This window comes from Phaseolus vulgaris, chromosome 1, assembly GCF_000499845.2.
Source record: "Phaseolus vulgaris cultivar G19833 chromosome 1, P. vulgaris v2.0, whole genome shotgun sequence".
In the NCBI taxonomy this organism is placed as follows: domain Eukaryota; kingdom Viridiplantae; phylum Streptophyta; class Magnoliopsida; order Fabales; family Fabaceae; genus Phaseolus; species Phaseolus vulgaris.
This window is the reverse complement of record NC_023759.2, coordinates 1,488,770-1,504,965: the sequence shown is the minus strand read 5'-3', so window position 1 is coordinate 1,504,965 and position 16,196 is coordinate 1,488,770. Positions and strand designations below refer to the sequence as shown.

The following is a 16,196-nucleotide window of genomic DNA, read 5'->3' as shown; positions in this document are numbered from 1 at the left end:
TCATCATCAAAACTACTAAATATTTTTGGCATCAACTTTGTCTAACTCTCAAAGACACTTATACCCTTGTGTATGAGTAGTCTCAAACAATTTTTACCATAGAATAAGAACCATAACAGAGGCATTGTTTGTCAAATCAAAACAATATCTTTTACTCTTCTATACTTAGATAATAAAAAATTCTCAATTTCTTTAATCATTTAACCAATAAGGAGTATATTAAAAGATTTATAAAATATTAAAAAAAAATCAAGTTTATGATTACTCATATTTTTCGTTAAAGAAATTCGTGTGTTGATAAGTTGACTAATTTAAGATTTTTTTTTATACAGAATCATTTCATTGGTATAATAGAGTTCTATCTAATCTCTTCTTATAATTCTAGGTATAGTCTAAATTTTGATTTAATCTTTTCATATTTCTTTTATTTTTTTTATAATTCTTTCATGATTGTTGTTACTTAAGATGTCAAGTTAACTCAGATGTCAAGTTACACAATAATACCTAACATGAAGGCTTTTATAAAAAAAATTATAAAATATATTTTGCTAATTATCTAATTTTTAGAGAAAAAAAAGTAAAATGGTTTATTTTATGCTTTAGTTATATTTTCATTAATGAATAACACAAATTTTCTTAAATACTTTCTTAAATTCTGTTTGGTTTTCATGAGAAAGTAAACGATTTGATTAAAACATGAATTTAAAATTATTTATCAACGTTTTCTTTCTTCTAAGTTGATATTATGTTATTTAAAAATAAGTGGCTAACGTTCATTTGAGAAGTTACAATGACAAATATCTTCATAAAATTTTCCAAATAATTTTTATTTCTTAGGGTAGCCTTACGCCATGCTTATGTCTGATGCATGATGCATCTAGGACAAATATATCAATCCATAAACAGTGACACAATTGACATGAAAAATAAATAATCACCACTCAATTTATTGATTTTTCTTTCATCCTATTAGGGTGATAGATACACTGATTATACTGAATTTTTAAATTGAATATAAATTATTTTAGTCAGGTTATTTTTTTAGAGTAAGACTTTATTAAATGATTATGATCTGACCAATAATCAGATCTAAAACTTAATATATAAATAAAACATATGAATTTGAACATTATATGTCAGATTTACCATATCTTTTTTAAATTTACTATGTTTATAGTCAAAAGTTTCACAACCTTTTCTACTTTACAAGAAAGTGGCAATATTATGACACCAAAAAAAAACATTCACACAAATATTCATTTTTGTTTATTTATTTTAATTTAAATTCGTATACATATTATTAATTGTTTTTTTAGGGTGTCAAACTATTATTTAAACAAGACCAAACAAAGAAAAAAATAGTATGTAGAGAAACAAATAGATTATAAATAGATAAAGGTTTAGACTTAAGAACAACAATAATAACACTGTTACTGATACAATAGTATACTCTATTACAAGTCTTTGATTAGAACATCAGCATCATCCAACTTTGTGATGAACAAAATCTACCCTCTCAAAGTCAACTTTTGCACTAAAGAAACTACAATATAAAGAATTGGAATAAATTGCACTCTCCTGCAGTAAAAAAAAATGCTCATTACATTTTTCTCTGCTGCTATTATGAAATACACATTCTTTTTACTTGAAAGATGAATATCTTACAATTAAGTCTATTCTGATGTAGATGAAATTATTAGAGATTTTTCCTCACAACAGTTCTCAACAAAGTTAGCAGTAAGTTTTTCAACAACTTTGAAAACTCAGAACAAAACACAGAACACATACATGAAGCTTTAAAAGCAACACAATACAAGTATTTAACACTTTATTAACTCATGACATACTGAAACCAATAACAAAATGTTTCAAGATTAGTTATTGGTTATTCTAAGACTTTAGAAAAAGCACAACATCATTCATAGGGGAAAGGAAACACATTAACAATTATTCACTACTGTTAAGTTCATCCCTATTATAAAGGGCTAAACTGCAACTCATTTATCTCCTAAAAAAATTAAAGAGTATTTTAAATAAAAGGAGAAAAGTAATTTCAGCATCTTTCTGGAGTAGTTTATCCAAAGAATTACTATTCCAATCCCTTTATACAAGGTAAAATTTTGGCTTCTGTTCTGACCACTTGAGGAAAAATTTGTTTACCCATATTTTACAAGGTTGTCATTGTACATGAAAATTTTAGAATTAAGCTCACAGAAGGGGGTTAAGTACAAGCATATATGAGTACTTTAGAGAAATCTGGTGGGCATATACTCGTTTATCCTTAGAGGTAGACGGTAGAACTCATCATTTCTAACATCTCCCTTCCTATTCTGGAAAGGACTCCACCATTGAAGTCCTCTGTCGACAGCTTTAAGTTTGCCTTCAAGTGTGTTGTCAATAAGGATCCCAACAATTATAGCCACAGTTGGAGAAGAAGAGAATATGGTGTTCAAAATGTCATTAAACTGTTGTGCCATAAAACAAGGTAGAATCAATCAGATGAATGAATTTCCAAAAGGTAGAATATCAAGCAAATAAACAGTTCAACAACAATCTTACTTTACAAGGAAAATCACTTAAATATAAAACAAGTCAGTTTGTCAAATTAATCTAGAAGTATGTTTCCATGTTTCTCCCAAAGAGTGACCACCTAAATTAGTCCTTGAGATTTAAAAAAACCTTAACTTAAAGGTTGTTTATGTTAATCTTTTTTCACTTTTCTTTTCAGTCTTTTTGCATGGAAAAACGACTGAGTGAATGATACTGGGCAGCCATACTCGTGTTAAACATTGGGAACAGGAAAATTCCTAGATACTGCCTGAGCTTCTACTGCATAATTCATGGACTTCTATTCACTGATCTAACAAAATAGTGTTGTCGGAAGAAATTATTTCCTAAAAGGTAGCATCTTATTGTTCCACTTAATCTCAAACATGTTACACATAATTATAACCTTATGGATCGAGGAAAGCTGATATGCCTAATAATCACATGGAATGTAGAAATGAGATATTTTAAGAGTCACTTACCCATCCACCATCTGTTTTAACTGGACCATGACCATCTGGTGCAGTGTTAGTGACAAAATATTGTGGAATTGATATCGCTAGAAACAAGGATAGGCCCAGAACATAGATGTTTCTTATGGAGTTGGTATTTGCAAACTGTATAAAAGAAATCCCAACAGCAGCTGCAAAAAAAATCAATAATAAAATAAAAGGCCTGCATCCACTAGTAAAAATTATTGTAATTTATGTAAGGATAGCAGCAGCACCCACCCACAATACCAAACAAAACACAGTATATAGCCGCAAATATCGGTAGGGGAATCGATGCGAAAAAGGCTCCAAATTTCCCTGAAAGAGACAGTAAAATGATTACACCGGAAATGTAAAACTGAAAGAAACCACACGAGTTTCAGGTGGAATATAGTACCAAAAATAGAGAAGAAGATCATGAAACCACATGATATTTGCACAACTCTGCGGCTCCCTATATGTGTTAGACCAAGTAGGCCCACATTTTCACTGCAGTTGTCAAAAGGATTTGTTATACTATTACTCATAGAATTCCTCTTGCACATGGAAATTGGCAAAAGCTCACACTCCTTAAAACTAAGATTAAATATAAAATGGTTGTTATCAAATGTTAACTAATATATCAAAAAGTATGTCTATTACAAATTAACCATACAAAAGCTTAGGGTGTGCAGACTTCTATTCCTTCCAGCTCCCAACTCTTTCCATTTTCAAAACATCCCACTAATCATTTGATATTCAAACATAGCCTTAGAGTTTTCAGTCTTCTCACATGTATAGAGGCAATGGAGGTCTTGATCAGCATGGTATTAGAGACCAGGGATCATTTTGGTGGGATGGTATGCCATGATGTCATCCTTCATTAGTTTAGCCTTTTCCAGAGATAGATATAACCTTCATTTCTTTAGGTTTGTTTAGTTTTTTACAGGTTTTGGTTTGGACACCCCGTCTTTTGTACTCTGTTTTTCTTACTTTTACTTTCTATAAATTTGAGGTATGCTGCAAATGATAGTTGTTGACTGGGGTGCTAACCTAGTTAGAATTGCAGCCAACACTGATGCTTTTGCATACCTATTTTGATTAAAAAAGTAACCTTGAAGTAATTTAACCACCAACAGGATGAGGAGAAATGTTCAGGCTTAGGGTCTCTAATTTTACACTGAAATTTTGTCTTTGTTCAGACATGAGAAGTTCTTAAGACATTGTTTTCTTACACGGATACAGTAGTGCCAACAACAGAACCAAATATGCCTTCAAGCAGCATGCCAATGCCCTGGCATTTGGAAGGGTGAAAAACATGAGTCAGTGATAAAAGTTACATGCATATCCAGATTTTGCAACAATATAAAAGAACAAGTAAATTAATTGTTAAGAAGCAAGAATCACCTGCATCCCAATGCTTCGGCTGAGCACATGTGCAGGTGGTGGTGTTGCACCAGAAAGCCTGGCTGCAGCAAAGAAACCACCAGTTGACTGCTTTCAAAAATTTCAGCAAGGAAAAAACTCCACGTTAGATTATCAATTAGATGACAATGGATAGAAAATAATGGCATATATATATACATATATATATATATATAAAGTTAAGGTAATTTTCCAGAGGGCAAAGTTGTCAAATGCTTCAAAGATAAGAATTAACATATAAATTATTAGAGCTACATGAAGAATTCAAAATATTAAGGAATAGTTGATAGACCTCAGCAGAAGAGACAAGTGCTGCCCCCATCATCCCAAAGACATGACTAGCTCTGAATATGGGGGTACCCCACTGGAATGGATATGGAACTTTAATCCTGCAATAAAAAAGCAATTTAACTGTTATTATAAAGATCCAGAAACAGCACTCGAACTCAAATAAACTGTTGAATTGATTGTTTTGCAAACATACCATGGGGCAGAAGACATAAGGTATGAGCGATCTGTACGACAACTCACTTGGGTCTGTGTTTTAGCAGTATTATATGCACCTGCTACAGTAAGGATAGCAGCAAATGCCCAGATGACAGCAATGCAGAGAAGTAAAGCAAACCTCTCAAGTACATGATGTGCAGCATGATGAAGAAGACGCTTCAAATACTGCCATACAGAAAAAAAAAAAAAAAAAAAAAAGGCATGTTAGTATCTGAGAAAAAACTCTTTTAAGAAATTGTTTCAGATAAGATATAAACCTGTTGTGTTATGACAAGTACAATGAGCATAGGTAAGCCAATCTGCACACAATTTGCAAGCTGCACGGAAGAAGAAAGATGAGTTTATGAACTCTTCATATTTATGTCTTTTACTTTTACAATAATAAATAACCCGTTTATTCAAGGAAGTGCATTAGGAATATTTACCAATGGAAAGCCCCTGGAGAACAGACCAAGACCCACCACACATACTACAGGTACAATGCTTATGGGACTAAACAACCTGTTCAGAAAAGAAGACTCGCCAAAAGATTAATTAATAATTTACAATTAAAAATAACTAACGATGTTCCTTTAGACATTGACAATGAACTTAAAATAAAAAAGGAAAACAAGTCAAGAGGTTTACCTTGTCAAATTTCCCCATGCCTTACTAAACCCAAGGAAGATATTGACAAAAGAAGAAACAATGAGGGATCCTTGAATTGTTCTGATAGTGTAGATGAACCTCTACAAGCGCCAGTGTGATAGTTTATTAGCAGTTTGATTCACCATTTTCATGTTAGAGAAAACAATTCAGTCAACAAATAACAAGACAAAGCATACTGTTAGCAACATGGCCAACCTAAGATGACTACATATAGAAGCCCAACTACAGAAAAGATCTTCCGTGATCATCTATAGTAATGTTTCATTGATGCCTCTAGATGATATATTGTTATAACTCTCTCTCAGCAATGCTTATTTCACAAACATGCATTATTGGTAGATTTACTTTTTCTGTTACTGAAGCGTACAGGTAGCTAATCATTGGCACATGGGCCACAATGTGATATTTTGTGTCGATGTCCCTATTGGGCCTGACAATGTTACAGACCAGTTGGGCCTGACAATGTTACAGAAAAGTTGGGCCTTCCTCCTGAAAACATGACTTGGGAGAAGTGGGAAGAATTTCATACACGATAACCTTGAGTTCAAGGTGTTTTCTCCAGTGGAGGAATTGTTAGCAATATGGCCCAAACCTTTTGACCCAATATGACTACAAAGAAACTCAACTTGCAGGATCTTGTGTGATTACCTATAGTCACATTTCATACATGCTTCTAGATGATATATTGCTAAACATGCTTCTAGATGATATATTGCTAAACATGCTTCTAGATGATATATTGCTAAACATGCTTCTAGATGATATATTGCTAAACATGCTTCTATATGATATATTGCTATATCTGCTTCTAGATGATATATTATATTGCTATATCTGCTTCTAGATGATATATTGGCAAGGCTTATTCACAAATATGCATTATTGTTAGATTTTCTTTTTCTGTTACCAGAGTTCTAGTGTGTAAGGAAACCATTTTATGGAATTTCGAAAGTATTTCCTATAGCACTAGAGTGTAGAGTAGATAAAATGATCAGTTTTTCCTATCAGTAACCTAGCCCGTACACCACCAAAACTGAAGTGAAAAAAAATGTTCAGTTAAGGGAAAAGTTACAAAAACCCAGAACAAACATTTGAAGAAAGTCAAGCATAATGCTTGAAACAATGAGAAGATGACAAAGAAATAAAAAGAAGAAACAAATATTTACCAACTACATAGAAAAATCAATAAATAGAAAGCTTTTCTTGGAAATCAAGGTGGAGGAGGTGCATAGGTAATAATAAAAAGCCACACATTCCAATATAAACTTTTCACTCTTGAATTTTGAATAAAGCATCTTATAGCACTGATTAGCATTCATTTTCTTTAAAATATAAGTAAGTTCCATATTCTTGAATATCCTAGAACATTTGAATTCAACAAAAGTTTCATCAGCAACACACATGTTTGGATCAAAGGTAACAAAAAGTTTTGACTGAATTTCATTTTGCAAATGGAGTTAGCAAAAAGCAACTTTTGTATACTTTCATTTCAAACTGAGCTTCTGAAGCAAAACTCAGTCTACAATTGGACCCAACTGAAACTTATTTCTTTCTCCGTTTTACTTTATGAAAGGTTTTACTTTTTGAATGATATTCTCATGACAACAATTACTTAAAAATAAATATATCATTAAATGTTGCAAGTTAAAAGCTATTAGCAAAATAATCATATACAAACCTCATGCTCAGAAGGAAATGTCCTGTCTGCGTAATCGTTTATTATGGACAACACTGGAAGTAAAAAAGCAAATGATCCACCCATCACAGTTGGAAGCCTTGACCCAAACCAAGTTTGAAGCAGTGTGTTCAACCCAGACATAAATAACAATGACTGGATAACACGGGCCTTGTCACCCTGTCCAAAAATAACAAATTTCTTATGGTTATACCATAATTTATACAACAGAAACAAGAATACTAGTGCTATAATATAATCTTTATATTATAAATTTCACTTACATGGTCCCCACCCATTGCAGGAACCAGTGTGGTTGCAATCAGAACAGTGGTTCCAAGCATCACAATGTAGTGCTGAAAACCCAGTAGAAGAGCCTCCGCTGCCAAATTTTTTTATGCAATCAAAAGGTGAAAACTTTAAGAGACATGCACCAATACCATCATAAGATTGAATTCCAGAATTAAATTAATTAACTTTTCACCTAAAAGGTTCTCAAAACTGACAAGAACAAAAAACAAAGGACCTTTTTTCTTAAGAGAATCAAATCATAGTAGAATAAAGGTAACAAAAAGCAATCAGCAAATATACAAGTTACATAGAATTGTTTTTATTTATGATAGAGACACCAAACTGAGTAAAAAAAAAGGAACTTTTACATGAAGAGATTCTTCCTGTTTCCTAACTTCTTTTGAAATCAAGCATATCTTTTTTTCCATTTTGTGACACACAAAAATGAATCAAAAAGGTTGGAAAAAAGTGAGAGATACTAACGCCAAGAAGGATTTGAGTGGATGCAAAAGTGAAGTTGCAAGAGTTGTTCAGCTGGATTCCACACTGGACCTCTAGAAAGGGCAAGATTTGGGGGCGGTGGAGCAGACGGAGGCGCCTGAACTGGTGACGGTGCATGGTGGTGCTCCTCACCCATCTTCCTTTTTTGTTAAAAAAAAAGTCTTTGTGAGAAGAGTTCCGTTTTAGTTTGTGGGTAATGAAGAGAAATGCCGGAGGAAATGAAAGTGTGGCTTTTTTTTATGCTGAACAAAAGGGGTGACTTTGAAACAAAGGAAAGAAATTAAAATGTATAGAAAGCTGAGTCTTTTTCTGATTTCGAAAAAAGGAGTTATAAGCTTATTAGAATAATTAAGTATAAGAGTTGTTTTTTCCAGAAAAGTACAAGGAAATAGTGAGGAAGGAGTAAATAAGGTTGCATTTTCTGGTTGTCGTGTTGCAGGAAGAAAGTTTTTTTTTTTTTCTCTTCTTCTTTTCGGATTTGAGATTATTAATAAGAGTATGGGTTGAACACGTGGATTGCAGTGTTTCTTTACAGTCTTCGAGGATGTTCAAACCTCCTCACATTACACGCACTTTGCATTGAAACATTTCTCCAAAAATTACCATTTGACAGTAGTTTGTTCAAACAGTTCAACTCATTTCACAGAGACATTTTACAAAGACAAAATTATAACCAAGCACTTACATCCAAAACAAACACTTATTGATTCTAACAATGTTATTTTTTGCAATGTTCTTTTCTTCTTTCTTAGGATACAATGCAATTATCTGTGATGAATAAGAGTTATAAACTCATGCATCTAATGAAGCATAAACTGTTATGGTCCACATCTTTTCTTCTCTTTTGACAAATTCACAAACCAGTCAACACAACACAGCAACATCAAACATGTGGTGAACAGTGAAAACTACCGTTACACTTTCAAGTGTATAAATTTTAGTTGTTTGAAACTGTTGTGTGATTAATATTTAGTCTATAATTAACTCTATAGTTTACTCTATTCAATTATTAAGTGACATTATTTCACATCCTTTATTAACTGGGTTGGATGCAAATACTATTTCTATGGTTCTATTGAAGAGTTCAAAATGAGAACTACTCTAACACATTTAACAGATTAAAAAAACAAATCAGAGTTGGTCATGAACATTAATGTTGTACTTGTTAGCATTGATGAATTATTTTACAGAAATTAATAACCAAAGAGTTTTTTCTTAAAATAATATATTAGTTATTGTATTTAGTAAATGTATTATATAATTAGTATTCATAATGTTATCAAGTGTAATATATGTTTATTAAATGTGTGACTTTCTATATATTAAATTAAAAAAAATAGTAAAAAAATAGACACCTAAGTATTATATTCAAATATTAATTATTAATTAAAATGTATATTTAGAATTATTATGTAAATTAATACATGTATTAAATTTAATTAAAAACTGTTATTTTTATTCATTTTTTATTTAAAATAGTATATAAAAAACAATTAAAATTTGAAATATTCAAATATATATGTATATATATATATATTAATTATTCATATACATTTAGTTTAAAGCTTAAAGAAACAATGAATTAAATTGTGTATAATTGGGTGTCATTCTTTCTTTTTCTGCTTTGTATTTAAAGAATATGATGGTCACTAGATATATATATATATATATATATTATGTATATAACATATTTTGATAAAAATAAATACACCTCATTGAAAATCAGAGTAACAATATAATGTGACAATATATTATAAAAAACATATATAATTTAATATTTCTTATTAAATAATATCATCTAAAATATACCATTTGAATGATATATTATGTTAATTATAAAAGTTTATACTGATTTAATATTATTTAATATTTCATTAGCATGAATGAAAATAAAACATAGGCTATATATTTTTTATTCCAATTAGCAATTTATATAAAGTTATTCTATAATACTTAATATAATCTATAGTATAGATTGATTCATTTCTTTTAGTTTGCGAAGTTAATTAAATAACAAAAGAAAAAAAGGCACATTAATAATATTATTTACTGAAAATATATACATACACACAAATGCTTTTAACATTATAATTCTTAATTAAGTGAAAATATTTAAAAAGTACTCACACAGTTAACAAAATACAATATTATTAAAGGTTTTCAAAATATAATACAAATTATTTGTTAAATATTCATCCAAATCATTTTTTGACTTTATTTTTTCTTTTTGTCATCCCTTCAATTTTGTATGTCATCGAAATAACGACTGTTTAACAAATAATAATTTATAACATTCAATGATTAAAGCAACTTGTCCCAAAGTAATAATGGTATTAAACTTTATGTGTAATCTTGATGCAAACCTTTCATTTTTTTTTACCATATATACCCTCACACCAAAATCACAAGTTTTTCATACCTAAAATTCATTTCTAAATTTTACTTTAAATATTATGAAATATGTTGGCTAATTTTTAAAAAAAATTATGGAAGTGGAACAGTTTATTTTAACATGTTTTAAAACTAACATTTATAAGTATTACATCCAAATTTATTTGTTATATTTTAATAAATAATTTAATTTTAATATTACCAACCTCTTAATTACTATAAAATTTAAGTTCTGATGTTAAATATCAGTATTAAACTTGACATTTCAACTACACTGACACTTCAAGTAACTTCAAGTAAATAATAATCATTTAATTGACATTTCAACTACACTGACACTTCAAGTAACTCAAATAATAATAATCATTTATTATTATATGAAAAAAATATTATTAAAATATATATCTATAAAAAAACATAAAAATTCATATATTAAAAAAAAATAGTATATAAATACTTTATACATATTAATAAATAATTATAAGAAAACACGAGATGAAAGTGTAATATACTAATAAAAATAATTTTTTATATATAAAATCTAAATTGATAATTTTATAATATGAAAAAATTAAACTTGATTTTTTCATAATAGTGTTTCAAATATTTATTAGAAAGATATTAGAATACTTTTTAGTTATGCATTTATTTTGAAAGTAAGAAAAGGTGCACTTCATCCTAATACTAGCTTTGTCATGTTAATCCACTTGTTGAAATCTTAATCAACATTGTAATTAATATATAGCTAACAAATTGCACCAATAATTAATACTACACAAATAAAAAAACATAACTTTTTCAAAAGATTTTATATCAAAAGTTTAACACATATAAACAAAACAGCAATCAATCAAAGCATTGTCTGGTGTAAGAAACTTTAATCATTTCTCTTATCTTCTTTCTCTCTTTTCATTTCTTTTTTGAATTTTTTTCTCTTATAGTCTTGTCACACATGTACAATTCAAGATCTTGAATCTTTCCTAATGGATTATTTTGTCCATATTCATGAATTAAGTGTCACTCTAAATTAATCCAAATTATAATTAGATTCACTTGTTTAAATAATAGTTGCAGTAGATAATTTGGTTAGGTATTGATTGGAAGATTTTTATATAGTGACACTAAAAATAAAAATATATTGTCACGGTTATTTTCGTATAAACTGACGTTTATATCTGTCACAATATACGTTTGTGGCGATTTTGGTTTTCCAAATCGTTATAGAATTGGCTGTTACAAATTTGATGTGACAGTTTTACGCTACCCGCCGCAATACTCGTCACTTTGAACGTAGTGTAACTAGTGACGATTTTTATATGTAAATAGTGTCAGTTATAACTGTCGTAATTTATATTCATTGAAGAGGATTTTGACGCCATAATATATTTAAGTAGTGACGTTTTTAACTAACGTAATTTTAATTTTGAATAAATAAAATTTAACAACCACTTTTTCATAATAAAATAAAATAATGTATAAAGTTATAATCATCCATTCATTTCATTATTATCTTATAGATTTTTTTATAAAACAAAAAAGTTGTAAATAATACTTAAAAAATAGTTATTCATTCTTATCTTTAGTAATTAGGTTATCAACACTTTAATCATAAATGGCTATTTTATATCTATTTTTATCATAGGCTGCTTCTTCTTACACCACCGTAGGCTCTTCATGTACCACCATAGGTTGTTCATTGTTCATGTGAAAATACATTATTGTCCTTCAATTAAAAAAATTAATTAATCTTAAATTTTCACATATTTTTTATATTTTTTCTTTATTTTATCTTGTTATCTCAAGCACCGCAAGCCACCCCATCATCCCATTTGTATTTATTGAAGGTTTTTTTTGTGATTTTTTACATAATTTGGGAGCATTTGTTTGTTTGTGGTTATAGGTTGGAAAGGTTAGTTTCTTAGTTGTTTTTCACCTTTTTTTTTCCATTGATTTTTACTTATTTGAGCATATCTTATTTTTTTGTTCTTAAAAATATTTCAAATTATATAATTTTGAAGATATTTTTGGATTTGGAATGTTTTCTAAATTTGTAGAATTCATAAGAAATTTTAAAAAAACATATATTTCAAATTCCATAAAAACTTCTCCCAAAAAATATCTTCCAAATTATTTAATTTAAAATATAAGTTTTTAAAAATGATATTCTAAATATAATCTAAAAGATTTTTATAAATTTAAATTAATGAGAAGTTAATATTAAATCCATAAAAAAACTTATAAATTATATAATCCAAAAATTACACACTATATTTTTAGAATAGAAAACTTATGAGGTGCTACAATAATGAATGTACGAAGGTACAAGAAGAAGCAACCATTATATAGTGTAACAACTTAACACATATTTAATTATTTTTCATTATTAACATTTTCCCACAAAAACTTTAATACTGAAATAATTTTGAAGATATCATAACACTTTTGTACTATGTACTGGAATCTTTTTTAATGTTGTTTTTATTTAAATTATCATAATTTATTATGTATTTGATACCTCTTACTTTATTATTTATTCAATACTCTAAACTATTTTTTAACAATATCTAATCATTAAAATAAATAATAAATATGTATTTTTATTTCATATTTACTAAATATAATATCTTCTTTTATCTTCCAATAGTGGATCTTTTATAGGGAAATACACTTTTTTTTTTATAGTTTATAAGTGCATGGTTTTAATCAATTAACAAAATTTCGGTAGTATTTTATATTAATGTTCGAGTGAATGATAATATCAAAATTATTTATAATCAAATATACAAAATGGAATAAATCAAAGTATATGAAATATATTTGCATTTGTGGATTATTAAAAAGTGATTTATTTTATCCAAATAGACCATTTAATATTTAATAAAATTGCATGTTATTACTTTTTCATCTTGTTTTTTTAAATGAAAGAAAACACATAGATAGTTAAAACTGAAGATATATTCAATTTTATATTCAATATAAGACGATAAAACAAGGTTCTCTCAATTAAACATTATATAAATATACAAGTTTAATAACTTAAAAGATGAAATTTCAAGAATTAAATAATATATTTGTTAGGAGTGGACATCCCAAACTCAATACAATAAGCTCAGCATATAATGCACACTACAAAAATATATGAACATTCACAACATAATATAAATTTTAATAACATAACTAGATAATAACTCGTATTAATTTTAGAATCAGATATGTAACATAACCAAATAATATAACTAAACTTTGCTTATTCCAAAATGAACAATAACTATATTAATTAAAATCCAATTTCAAAAAATTTCGTTTTCCTAAAATATTATCCCAAATAAAGTTTTTATGTTTAGTATTTTTTTAGTAGAGTGTGTGATACTTGAGAAAAAAAAATATTATTTATCCTCTATGTGTGATCAAAAGTGAATTTGAATGTTAAAATAAGGAACATAAAATTAATTATCTTTTATCTTAAATTATTATCTCTCAAACGAAATCATAAGAATTATTCAAACAATATACAACTTGAACAATCTTATACTGTATGAATATATTTTGTTTAAATAAGAGTATTTCGCTTATATAATAATAATATCAAATATATATTTTAAATATATGAGATAATATTTAATCTATTGTACATGTATATTTATGTAATTCTTAAATAGATATGTTTATACACGATAAATTGATGTATGTAATGAAATATGTTAGATTGAGAAAAATAATTATTTGGAATATGAAATTTGTAATTGTAATATTAAGTATAAAAGCTGAAAAAATATTTAACCTAATAAATTACATGAATTGAGATATCATAATGAAAAAATGATATTATTTTTTTCAAAACCTTTTATAATAAATAAAAAAATTTATTCATAAAGAACAATTTTATTAATATAATAAATTTTCATCTAATTAAGTATATGTTATCTATACTATGCTTAGATGATGTTGAATATGTGTTGTTTTAAAGGTTTTAGATTCACTTTTGTTTGAAGTGTTTTGTATATCAAAATGTATCTAAAGCTTACAAAAATGAGTAGCAGAAAGTGTGAATTTGTGCTTGAGCTTGGGACATATAATAGTTGGTGTAATAATAGGTTGAATGCAGTTCAAAATCATTGGTTTTCAAGTCCTTTTTACCACTCAGAGTTGTGCAGTTTACAAAAAATTCTTTATAACAGTTAAAATCATAAGAGAATATGATGCACATGCAATGATAATTTAATGAGCAGAATGAAGGCAGAGAAGGAAATTAAGTGTGGTTGTGGTGAGACAGATACACTCTGTGAAGGATTTTAAAAATGGCAGGATCATGTAGGAGCCATGTGATCCTTGGGAATGCTTCATTCATTCCCAGTTATCTGTGTAATACCAAATCACTATACTCTCTTCAATTTTTTATTGTTTTCAGATTTGCAATCTCAATGCCATGATATACAGGCACCGACCTTGACCATCCAATGCTCAATCTATTTTTTTTTATTAATTGTTCCGACTTCAAATCTATCGTAATATTGACACCGTCTGTTAAAACAGGAAGAAAGTCCTTCGGTTAAATGAAAGATATTTGTTACGATAACTCACATCGTTTAGGAATTGAAATCAATAATAATTTATATATTTATTTCTCCTTTAACTCATAAAGATATTTTTAAAGATAAAATTATAATATAACACCATCTTTCAGTGTAGACAATATTTTAAATACGATGATTGAATCTAACAATATTATATCTAACAATATTATATGTAAGTTTAAACATTACTCATTCCTCATCTGAATTCAACCAAACCGCACACAAATTCTGCAGGATTTGGTAATAATCTACTCCGATTATCAAATAGTGTGATTCAGATAGCATTTTTTTTTCACAATATTAGGAGTGATTCTCTTTTACATCTGCAATTGATTAGACATCATCATTTGTATAATAGTATAAAAATCAGTCATGCATACATAATAATTCTCTAGTTGTTTTAGTAACGTTCTGATGTGTAAAAAGTTTAGACCAATAGATTAGCATGTTTTATAATAATTTGTTATAATATAGAATAGATTTTCAGATTATATAATTTAGAATGTTTATAATGTATAGATAATTTAGAGTTTTTCTATATTTATGGAGGTGAAAAAAAAGGTCCAGGTGTTAAAAGAAATTACCCATTCTCACCATCTGTAAAAAGTGAGACCTAGTAGTCCCACATTATTTATTTGGATGAGTTGAAGGATGGGATTCAAGTTTTGGTGGTACCTACACTTGTGTACTAGCACCATCATTCACAATTCTGTTTATATCTACGGATTATTATTATTTTTATTATTATATTGAATGCATTTAAAATTTTGTATAAAATATATTGTGTGGATATTAAAGTATCCAGACCCGTTGCTAGCTATTTGAAACTACATTTCAAAATTTTCAAAATTATCCTCTATTTTAGATTTGAAAATTTAAAATCCAAAAAATACAATTTGAAAATCAAAATAAAAAGTAAATTTGAAATATAACATATACATTTTAAAAAAAATCTGAAACACAAAATTTAGAAATACGTTATGAAAAAATATTTCTAAAATTAAAAAATGTGTTCTAGAAATCCAAAACCGATAATGTATTTCATAGGAAGGGTCTGGAAGTATCTTTTAATCCACATCCCTTTCATTTTTCATTTAAGGTCATTTTCATCATTTCAGTCAAAAATCGGTACAAATTCAAATTGATGCATTGCAAGAAAAATTTGCC

The 16,196-nt window shown here is 27.9% G+C and overlaps 1 protein-coding gene across 1 annotated transcript; it reads right to left on the bottom strand.

Moving 5' to 3' along the window:
* Positions 1–2,051: 2,051 nt before the first annotated feature.
* LOC137816462 (nucleobase-ascorbate transporter 3) lies at positions 2,052–8,523 on the bottom strand. Its single transcript, XM_068619602.1, has 14 exons — positions 8,047–8,523; positions 7,557–7,654; positions 7,276–7,452; positions 5,577–5,677; positions 5,375–5,450; positions 5,207–5,266; positions 4,927–5,114; positions 4,735–4,831; positions 4,425–4,511; positions 4,253–4,311; positions 3,436–3,527; positions 3,279–3,356; positions 3,030–3,190; positions 2,052–2,465 (listed from the first exon to the last, which is right to left on the bottom strand). Exons 1-14 carry the CDS (start codon positions 8,198–8,200, stop codon positions 2,247–2,249), a joined length of 1,647 nt encoding a protein of 548 aa, XP_068475703.1. The 5' UTR covers positions 8,201–8,523; the 3' UTR covers positions 2,052–2,246.
* Positions 8,524–16,196: the final 7,673 nt, after the last annotated feature.